The sequence below is a fragment of the Oncorhynchus nerka genome, linkage group LG10, assembly GCF_034236695.1.
Source record: "Oncorhynchus nerka isolate Pitt River linkage group LG10, Oner_Uvic_2.0, whole genome shotgun sequence".
Classification (NCBI taxonomy): domain Eukaryota; kingdom Metazoa; phylum Chordata; class Actinopteri; order Salmoniformes; family Salmonidae; genus Oncorhynchus; species Oncorhynchus nerka.
Window position 1 is genome coordinate 73,904,617 of NC_088405.1, and position 11,644 is coordinate 73,916,260.

The 11,644-nt window shown below is 41.0% G+C and overlaps 1 protein-coding gene across 1 annotated transcript in view; it reads right to left on the reverse strand.

The window, feature by feature from the left end:
- The window catches only part of LOC115135999 (ubiquitin carboxyl-terminal hydrolase 28-like), a 30,779-nt gene extending 19,908 nt beyond the window's left edge, over positions 1-10,871 (reverse strand). The window contains 11 exon segments of the mRNA XM_029671288.2: positions 708-835; positions 966-1,114; positions 1,396-1,472; positions 3,944-4,014; positions 4,161-4,298; positions 4,691-4,777; positions 6,296-6,458; positions 6,779-6,860; positions 6,963-7,086; positions 7,835-7,909; positions 10,676-10,871. Of these exon segments, the coding sequence (XP_029527148.2) occupies positions 708-835; positions 966-1,114; positions 1,396-1,472; positions 3,944-4,014; positions 4,161-4,298; positions 4,691-4,777; positions 6,296-6,458; positions 6,779-6,860; positions 6,963-7,086; positions 7,835-7,909; positions 10,676-10,723 (1,142 nt within the window). The 5' untranslated portion in view covers positions 10,724-10,871.
- Between the last annotated feature and the right edge of the window lie 773 nt (positions 10,872-11,644).

An 11,644-nucleotide genomic window follows, 5' to 3' on the forward strand; every position in this document is an offset into this window, starting at 1 on the left:
TGATTATAAAACTAGGTGATTCAAGCCCTGATTACTGACTAACTGACAGCTATGGTATATCAGACCATATACCATGGATATAACAAAACATGTATTTTTGCTGCTCTAATTACCATGGTCACCAGTTTATAATAGCAATAAGGCACCTCTGGGGGTTTTGGTACAGGATATTGCCAATATACCACGGCTAAGGGCTGTATCCAGGCATTCCACATTGTGTCATGTATAAGAACATCCCTTAGCCATGGGATTTTGGCCATATACCACATCTCCTCGGGCCTTATTGCTTAAATATAAACCATCACACTACCTCCACAGCAGAGACTGATCAACAACTACAGGAAGCGTTTGGTTGGAGTCATTGCAGCTAAAGGTGGCACAAGCAGTTATTGAGAGTAAGGGGGCAATTACTTGTTCACACAGGAGCACTGGGTGTTACATACTTATTTAATTTATTACATTAACAAAGTTATGTAATTGTTATGTTATTTGTTCACTCTGGTTCCCTTTATCTAAAATTAAGTTTTGGTTGAAAATCTGATAACATTCAGGATAAAAAAATATGCAAAAGTAGAGAACATTTCAAAGGGGGCAAATACATACATATCCAGTGCTGTGAAAGTAAGTATATATATATATATATATATATATATTTAAAAAATATACATAGTTTTAGTTTTTTCTCAAATTAATATCAAACAGCTCACCTGTCCATATATATGATTTGTGGGAATTCCAGTTTCTTGTGAATCTTTTCTGGGCGTCCTAAAGACTGGTTGAACTCAAACCTGGACAGTTCAAAGGTCAACACTGGTGGTAACTTTGAGAACCACCTCTGGAACACAACAGAATTCACATTAACATTACAATTTCTATCTATATTACATTTACATTCATATGTATTTGGCTAAACATTCACAACAACTTTCAGAGTAAACATAAAGCTAGGAGTTTGGTATGCTCACCTCGCTGCCAGACGAAATGGTTTGATCCAAATGTAGGGCTTCAATCTCCCCCTCTATCATGGCGCCTTCAAGACATTCATCCAAGTTGTTGAAACCATTCACTTGTAAGGGGTACTGGCCAAACTGCTCGATGTTGGATAAGGTCTTGCCTACACATTGTCAAACATCGATGTGAATTGACAGAAAAAAATTGCATAAGGGTCTGGAGTTTTTCTTCATCATGTGACCTCAGCAGGAAACACTATGGCGCCTACTTAAAGGCTATATCAGATTACGACTAGTCATATAAGGTCATAGCCAAGTATGATATGATAGTGACTACGGTCATAGCCTAAAAACAAGCTTTTCCTGGTCATGTCAGGTGATCAGGAAATACTTGAGGCCCTACAGTATATATATAACCACAATGAAATGTCCATTCTATACTTACCCGCATGAGTTCTCTCTGCCACAAATGTCCCATAGAACAGCTGAACCATTGGGTTTTCTTTTTTATCTTCCGGGCTGCTAAAGATAAGATCACTTTTATACCTTGAGCAATTCAATATCTGATTTCCTGTACTTCAAGACACAAATAATACTGGTATAGTAATAAGAATACTTATTATATGTTCAGTACTGGAATGTCAAATAGCTTAACAAATTACCATAGCTATGGTATCTTAGTTAGCTACAGGGGAGCACCTTTGGTTTTAGAAATTTGAGGGAACATATATAACACACACACACACACACACATATAGAGTACCAGCCAAAGGTTTGAACTCACCTACTCATTCAAGGGTTTTTCTACATTGTAAAATAACAGTGAAGACAGCAAAACTATGAAATAACACATATGGAATCATGTAGTAAACCAAAAAGTGTTTAAAAAACAATCTAAATATATTTGAGATGAGATTTTTCAAAGTAGCCACCCTTTGCCTTGATGACAGCTTTGCACACTCTTGGAATTCTCTCAACCAGCTTCACCTGGAAAGCTTTTCCAACCGTCTTAAAGTAGTTCCCACATATGCTGTGCACTTGTTGGCTGCTTTTCCTTCACTCTGCGATCCAACTCATCCCAAACAATCTCAATTGGGTTGAGGTCGGGTGATTATGGAGGCCAGGTCATCTGATGCATCACTCCATCACTCTCCTTCTTGGTCAAATAGCCCTTACACAGCCTGGAGGTGTTGGGTCATTGTCCTGCTGAAAAACAAATTATAGTTCCACTAAGCGCAAACCAGATAGGCGCAAACCAGATAGGCGTATCACTGCAGAATGTTGGGGTAGCAATGCTGATTAAGTGTGCCTGGAATTCTAAATAAATCACCTACAGTGTCACCAGCAAAGCATCCCCACACCATCACACCTCCTCCATGCTTCAAGGTGGGAACTACACATGTGGATATCACCCGTTCACCTACTCTGTGTCTCACAAAGACACAGCGGTTGGAACCAAAAATAAAATAAATGTGACCAAAGGACAGATTTCCACCGGTCTAATGTCCATTGCTCATGTTTCTTGGCCCAAGCAAGTCTCTTCTTATTATTGGTGTCTTTTAGTAGTGGTTTCTTTGCGGCAAGTCGACCATGAAGGCCTGACTCACACAAATTCCTCTGAACAGTTGACATTTACATTTACATTTAAGTAATTTAGCAGACGCTCTTATCCAGAGCGACTTACAAATTGGTTGAGATGTTGAAATGTGTCTGTCCGTGAATAATATTAAAAACATTTTAGGTTGCAATTCGACTTTAATGGACTATTATCCTCTGAGCAGAGGTAACTCTGGGTCTTTCTTTCCTGTGGCGGTCCTCACGAGAGCCAGTTTCATCATAGCGCTTGATGGTTTTTGCGACTGCACTTGAAGATACATTCAAAGTTCTTGAAATGGTCCGGATTGACTGACCTTCATGTCATAAAGTAATGATGGACTGTCTTTTCTCTTTGCTTATTTGAGCTCTTCTTGCCATAATATGGACATGGTATTTTACCAAATAGGGCTATCTTCTGTATACCAACCCTACCTTGTCACAACACAACTGATTGGCTCAAACGCATTAAGTAAAGCAATTCCACAAATTAACAAAACCCACCTGTTCATTGAAATGAATGTGTTATTTAATTTCATTAATTTCTACAACGTAGAAAACAGTAAAAATAAAGAAAAACCCATGAATGAGTAGATGTGTCCAAACTTTTGACTGGTATTATTTTCCACCATGCAAATACATTTAATTGAAAATCCTACAATGTGATTTTCTGGATTTTTTTTTCATTTTGTCTGTCATAGTTGAAGTGTACCTATGATGAAAATTACAGGCCTCTCACATCTTTTTAAGTGGGAGAACTTGCACAATTGCTGGCTGACTAAATACTTTTTTGCCCCACTGTGTGTGTGTGTGTGTGTGTATATATGTATATATAACTCATAAAAAAAATAAATGTCCTTGCACTGTCAACTGCGTTTACTTTCAGCAAACTTAACATGTGTAAATATTTGTATGAACATAAACAAGATTCAACAACAGACATAAACTGAACAAGTTCCACAGGCATGTGACTGACAGAAATTGAATAATGTGTCCCTGAACAAAGGGGGGGAGGGATCAAAATCGAAAGTAACAGTCAGTATCTGGTGTGGCCACCAGCTGCATTAAGTACTGCTGTGCATCTCCTCCTCATGGACTGCACCAGATTTGCCAGTTCTTGCTGTGAGATGCTACCACACTCTTCCTTTTTAAATCCAGTCTGATAAACACTCCAAACAGCCTACCCAACCGCTCGGAGGCGTATACATGTTCCTAAAGCACACAGGTGCCTCGTGTTGTATCACATTCCAATTATAAAACATAGTGGGACAAAAAGTTAATTTCAGAATGTGGGGGTGATATTCCCCCCCTTCCCAAGTGAAATGTGCGCCCCTGATTAGCTATGACAATAAATGTGTTTTCGTACAGAACTGACTGTTGGGATAAAATCCTTGACTTACTTTCCATTAGCAGCCAGCTGAAAGGCATCTTCAAGCCAGTCAAGGAGTTTGTGGGTGAACTCACTCACATCCTAGAATGAACACATCTGAAATGAACATATTTGTATGCAAAGCAGTAGATGTAAAGGGGTGGCCATGACCCTGGTGTGTGTGTGTGTGTGTGTGTGTGCATTGACAAGTGTGTATGCGCGTATACCTGTTGGACCTCAGTGTGTACCTGTTGGGCCTCACTGGATCGGAAAGCATCTCTCAAAAGCTCTACGGCAGCAGACGGGTCCACAAACCTGCGAGTGGAGCCCACCATGAGAGCAAAGAGACAGCGCAGCTCCTGCATGAAGGCTATGTTCCTCTTGTCCTGAGAACACATGCATATGTTAGGCTTCTCTTACTTCACATAGCTGCACTGGAAAACTTGGGCAACACTTTACTGTTTTCAAAAATATATCTTCATATGCAGAGGAGTCCATATAACTTTGTACTTACACTTAATAACTTTCATGAACCTTTCTTATAAACGTATATACATTTTTTATAACATGTAGCATACACTGTTTATAAATGGTTTATCAATGCTTCTTCATGGAAGTTACTATTAAGTGTTAACCACTATCTTTATGAACAATGTATAATTTTGTAGTCTAGTTTCCCCTCTAACATCAGCCAGACATCCCCTGACTCTTCAGCCTCTGGGACCCAAAGGTCCAGTCTCTGTTCCTCAGGTCTCCTGGCTCTCCATTGGACACTCACCGAGTGGCTCTTACACTTCTCCAGGATTCGCTCAGACAGGCAGTAGTTAAGTACCAATCTGCGGAACACTGGCAGGTGGAACAGGGACTGAAATAAGAGACAAAGATGAGATAGAGTGACGGAAAGGTGACCTGTCTTTTCGTGTGTAAAAATGTCATTGTCGAGGATACTTATGGAGGTTTTAAACACACGAGAGTCACAGTTAAGCAAACAAAATAAAATGCCATTGAGATAACTGTATTGTATGAGACCAGGTGATGGTAATTTTCCTCTCATAACAAGACGAATAAATGAGATAATCTTCTCTTTATATTAGTGACAAGACTGGTGAGCCATAGTGAGTTGTATTGCTAACTCTGTAACATGTACAACACAAAATAATGGAGCCTTTTGTGCAGTTTTGAAGAGACAACAATATACCCACGTTTTTGATCGCATTAGGCCTATGTGTCTTCAACTTTCTCGTTTCCCTGAAACTTAATTACAGATGATCACAATCTTACTGTAAAGCGTACCACACCAGATACCACAGAAATATGAGTACACAGCCACATGCAGTCATACAGTGAGTCTCAATCAGATAACTACTTTCTATGGGTAAATTGTGATGGAAAGAGTCAAATAAAAGGAGGGATTTAAAATGGAACAACTTCAAATGACTTCTCAGCCACTCAAAATGTATGCATGCATTGCTATCCCCTGATGATATTTCCTTTGGGTTTTTAGTGCTTTAAATCGATGTGGCGCATATCTTAACGAAATTAAGACAAATGAGCATTCCCATTTGGCCTAATCTACCGATATAAACTAATTTCAGTCCAGGCGGTAGAGTTCATCACTTGCTCTATCATCACAACACTGCACTATTTAATTACCCTTACAGTCTATCAATATCAATGAAGGCTTGAATTTCAGCAGAGCCACCTGATAGGCCCAGCTAAATTTAGTCTGGAATGGACTCTTAATAGAATTATTGCACCAAGAAGCTTTTGTGTTTGGAAAGTAAAAACCCTTACCCAACCACTGCCCCTCATCTTTCCCCATCCTCCTGGTATTACCGACAACTCAATTTAACACAAATTTGGCTTGATAATAAATATTCTCCCTCTGTTTGCCAGAAGTCGACATCGTTCAGCAAATTGGACGGAAAACATGTGTTTGGAGCCTTCTCGCCTAGTGGTAATATTTTGAACCGATTCACACCAGAAGTCTTGAAAGGTTTTGGAAAACTTAGAGAGGTTCTAAACATGGTCATCACATATACACCAATTAGGAGGTGGTGCAGAAAGTCAAGGCCGTATTATAGAGACCAAAGGAGTCCAAGGGATTCTGCAGATTCTGCAAAATTCAAATACAACCTTTACTGTACGACATCAACCTTAGTAACAGCCAGGACCTGACTGGTGATACAACAGGTGGTCTTAAATGGCAAAGCATTAACAAGGTTCACAGTACAAACCCCAAATGTTATACTTGTCTTTTTATCCTGTTCATATCACTGGCACAATTCTCCTTTTCTGTGCATATTCTTTATATTTTAAAGATCAAGCTACAGAGCAGACACTTAATAACTGTGCATTAGTGTGTATATTGTGTGTACCTCACCTGTATGACAGCACTGAACCAGCAGGTGTTGCCCACATTGCGGATGCCCACGGGCCACTCCTCCTTACGGATCCAGTCTGCAGGGCTGCAGCTCTCTCCTTGGGCCTCGCAGCGCTTCCTCTTCACCCGTGCAGCGCTGTCCTCCACACTGGCCTCCAGTGCCCTGGAACACATCAAAACATGCCACTCATCAACTGTAGACAATGGTCTGATTGATAGTTTCACCTGGGTTGTGTTCATTAGGCACCAAATGGAAGAAAACTGGGGAGGGAATCCAATAAGAAAGGCACATTTTTGTTTTCTGTTTCAAAACATTTTCTGTTGCTTGTTCTTATGTTGATGTTATCTATTTCTCATACTGTACTTCTGTGTTCACTTCAGATATTATAACCTTTTCATTCAGAGATGACTCTCAATTGGTTACTTCATTCCGCAAGAAAACAGCAAGCAAAGGGGAAATGGTGAGGTACTGGACGACTATACCTGTTGAGCTCTCTCTCCTCTGCCTGGGATTCTTGCAAGCTGAGCTCAATGGCTGTCTGAAGGTCATCTTTAGGAGGAGCACCTGAGGACAAACATTGGGAAACAAATGATCTTCTATGTTCATCACAAGACCCTCAGTATTTTGCTCCTTTCCTTAGACTTTCCTTCCCAACTTCCGGCCTACCTTTCTGGGCCCCCCAGACCTCCCTGTTGACTTCTGTGTCTGGTGTGTCCTCAGTCCCCTGGCCCTCCTCTGGCGGCTGTGTAGTCAGCAGCCCAACAGCATGGCTAATGTCCCCCTGACTGGCCTGGTATCAGAGAGATAAGAGTAGGCATTACAATGTGTCCTTTCCAAGAACTCCCTGGCCTGGTGCCAGTCTGTTTCTGATTTTGATGATAACTCTGACAAAGGACAGAGCAGCTAAAGCAGAGATAAACTGGCACAGAGGCAACTACCCCTAACCTTAAGTTTGACCTCTACGTGATAGAGTCCTTCTAAAGGATTTGTTTCGGGGACTAAGCCCATGAAAGAGCCGGCTGACAAAAATGTCTGACAATATAATTTATTTTGCCTTTTTAAGTACGTAAGTCGCTGAGAACTCTTTTGCAACAACGACCTGAAATCTTCATCGCTCAAATGTACAATATGTAGGTTTTCCCTCCATCTAGTTCATGCTCATTGACATGACATAATCTCACTGTTGCCTTCTTAGACACTACATCATTGGTCCCTGACATGGCCTACAGCTAATGTCATGTCAGAACACAATTAATCAAATATCAAATCAAGTAGACATGTGGTAATAAAAACATTTGTTCCCTAAGTGTCTTCAGGACCTACCTTGAAGTCCTCTCATAGTGTCATTGAGACAGTCCAATCATTTAGCTGAGAAATGGTTTGGGTATACGGTAGGCCTGGACCACCAAGAAGAAATCAATAAACTTTGAGAGGGCTTAGGTTACTGTCTATCTAGCCACAATATGACAACGTTATACAGATTAAGCAGGCAGAACTGAAGCCTATCTGCCTGTTTGTCCACAGTGTTTGGTACTCACGTTTAGGGCCCTGAGGAGGATCTGTGGGTCTTGGATGCCAGTGATCTCCCTCAGCTGGTTGATCAGCATTAGGCTCTGAGGAGCGAAAAATGCCAATGAAGAACAAAAGGCTTTCCATTAACCTGTTGCTTGGGTGAAAATAGTCTCTACAACGAAGGTAAGCAATTATTCATATGACCTTCCTGGCAAGACTGGAAAGAGTACACGTTCTAGATGTTATTTTTCCAGTCCTTCACTTTAAACTGATTAGCGTGACAGAATATTGCTGAGTAATAATTACTTAGATTAGCTTTGAAGCCCATTTATTAAATTTTATTTTTTTCTCTCCGGGGCTAGGTTGACCAGGCTGGTCTCATAGATTAGACGTAAAATAGTAAATCCGGTACACTCAAATAAGTATGATATGTTATGTTTGGTATGGTTGCATAAGATAGAAGGTTACTTAAGGCAAAAGCAAAAATCAGGGTGGTTGATCGGGTGTATAACGCAAACGTCTAGCAACCCAAAGGTTGAGCGTTCGAATCTCATCATGGACAACTTTAGCATTTTAGCTAATTATCTACTTTGCAACAACATAGCATGTTAGCTAACCCGTCCCCTAACTTTAACCCTTTAACCTATGTGGAAGGACCACCAGAGGGCAGGCTGGTCCCACAGATAGTAGCCCAGCCCTGCATGTGAGTCAAGGTGATCAGAGGCAATTAAGCACAGCTGACGGCACTAATGACTTATTCTCTTTCTCCTACAAGAGAGAGGAGGGAACAGACTGGAGGAAGAAAAGTGTTTGCTTCTAACAAAGGAGAGGACGTACAGTTGAAGTCAGAAGTTTACATACACCTCAGCCAAAAACATTTAAACTAAGTTTTTCACAATTCCTGACATTTAATCATAGTAAAAATCCCTGTCTTAGGTCAGTTAGGATCACCACTTTAAGAATGTGAAATGTCAGAATAATGGTAGAGAGAATTATATATTTCAGCTTTTATTTCTTTCATCACATTCCCAGTGGGTCAGAAGTTTACATACACTCAATTAGTATTTGGTAGCATTGCCATTAAATTGTTTAACTTGGGTCAAAAGTTTGAGGTAGCCTTCCACAAGTTTCCCACAATAATTTGGGTGAATTTTGGCCCATTCCTCCTGACAGAGCTTGTGTAACTGAGTCAGGTTTGTTGGCCTCCTTGCTCACACACAGTTGTTCAGTTCTGCCCACACAATTTCTATGGGATTGAGGTCAGGGCTTTGTGATGGCCACTCCAATACCTTGACTTTGTTGTCCTTAACCCTTTTGCCTCAACTTTGAAAGTATGCTTGGGGTCATTGTCCATTTGGAAGACTCATTTGCGACCAAGCTTTCAATTCCTGACTGATGTCTTGAGATGTTGCTTCAATATATCCACATAATTTCCCTACCTCATGACGCCATCTATTTTGTGAAGTGCACCAGTCCCTCCTGCAGGAAAGCCCCCCCTACAACATGATGCTGCCACCCCCGTGCTTCATGGTTGGGATGGTTTTCTTCAGATTGCAAGCCTCCCCCTTTTTCCTCCAAACATAACGATGGTCATTATGGCCAAAACAGTTATATTCGTGTTTCATCAGACCAGAGGACATTTCTCCAAAAAGTACAATATTTGTCCACATGTTCAGTTGTAAACCTTAGTCTGGCTTTTTCTATGGCGGTTTTGGAGCAGTGGCTTCTTCCTTGCTGAGCGGCCTTTCAGGTTATGTGAATATAAGACTTGCTTTACTGTGGAAATAGATAATTTTGTACCCGTTTCCTCCAGCATCTTCACAAGTCTTTTGTTTTTGTTCTGGGATTGATTTGCACTTTTGGCACCAAAGTACGTTCATCTCTAGGAGACAGAACGCGTCTCCTTCCTGAGCGGTATGACGGACATGTATACCTAATACAATGCAACTAAAAGTATTCCTAACCAGCCGTAGCTTTGAAGTGATACACCAGATCAATAGTGGCTAAACAGTTAAAAGAATATGGGCCAGCTAAGAGGAGTGAGTCTATATAAAGCCCTCACCCCCATAACAGCAGGTGGACATGTCAGGGTAACAGTGTGAAGGCAGCCAGACACACAGACCTGGGACCATGCAGACTTATATGGAGAGCTGGGGTCTATCTTAGCCTCTTGGTCAGCCTCTATTTTGGGCCCTGACATGGATAGCTAGCACCTCTGTTTATCATTCCACTCGCCATGCCACCAGGGTTTGAGTGACAAAGGCAGTGGGTGTTTCTCTGACACACACAAAAAGCCACCACAGACCCTGGACACAGATGAATGTAGATATACATTAATTGTGGAGAAAAATACAGTTATCTTCATGCTATAAAATGGGATGAAGACATGTTGTTAAAGATTAACTATAAACAAATCAAAGCTGATGGGTGTGTCCAGTTAAGACAGGTCTATATGACAAGAAACTGTGGGTATGCATGTTGTTGTAGTGGTTTTGACAGATGACCTTTCTCTGATTACTGTTGTTATTGCAAAGATTGATAGACAATAACACAACTATTTTGCCAACTGGTTGTCGTGATACGTTGAACGAGACAAAATGTCAAACATCTTTGCAGGACAGGATACGTAGTGACAACAGTTCCGAAACACAGAATTCCCCACACGAGGTAATTGAAGCAACTGTGTCATTGACTGTTTCACTGAGGAATAAGGTCGTGTCGTGATATATAATTTAGTGTCTGTCCACACATAAAATGTAGGCTGTAACGTTATGTGTTCGTTCTGGTTGCGTTAGTTAACAATCTCATGCAAGGTTAAGAGTTTTTGAAATGTCACTTGTCATTCCACCCTGTTACTTAGTGCTCACCGAATTCGTTGAGTTTTCCCCATGTTCACTCTGTTGTTCAACTCTCATGGCAGCAAAACCCGAATTTCTGGTTTATTTCCACAAATGCCTTCAGCCCGACTTCGGAGTCAAACCAACTCCATCTGTCAAACAGCCACACACAAGCAAAGAAGAGTGGTATCCTTGCCTGTCCAAAAAACGGGCGCGTGCAAGCGACGTGTGTGCGCGCGGTTACGTCTGATACAGTATATCAGCACAAGGATGAACTGTTAAGAAGTATGTTCACCTATAGCCAAGCTGCAGGGGCATCATTTCAGCTAAATCTAGGATATGGCAGAGTGACCGGACGGTGGGGGGATTGAGTGAGGGTTTCCTCCAAAACATTTTTTTGAAAGCTGAAGCTCATTTATTGCATTTTTACACAATTTAAAAAGCTAAAACAAGGGGAAAAAGTACTCTACATTATCGTCGTGGCTGCTGTAGCTTCATTTACGTCAGTCAACATGGGGACATAACAGCCTACCAACAGGTCACACAGCAATTAATTATCTGCTACACACTAGTTTAGCATCATGATTAAAAACTTTAGTTTAGTAAATCAATCAGCAGTTAGATAGCCTAACTAGCCATCTACAGCCATTATCCAGCTATGCGCCGGCGCAGTGGCGACCCGTGATTTTTGGTTGTTGCCTGTTTTGCATGTTATTCTGTCATTAATATGTGTCCCATATCAGTTTGCAAATAATGTAAAGAATTATTTTTATTGAGTTAATAATGCCGCATACACATATGGTCTCTTTTTTTGCTTTATTGAGTAAGGCAGGTGTTTCAGTTTAGCTCAGTGATTTCTGTCGTGGAGGGGTTAGTAATCTTCTCTAGTTGTGCCGTGATTGGCTCAGTGTTCTGTCATTTATGGGGAAAGTACGTCACCGCAAAATCTACAGCGAGAGCTAGAAAGTTCAGCCCCCTTGGGTGCTGCCATAAATTTAC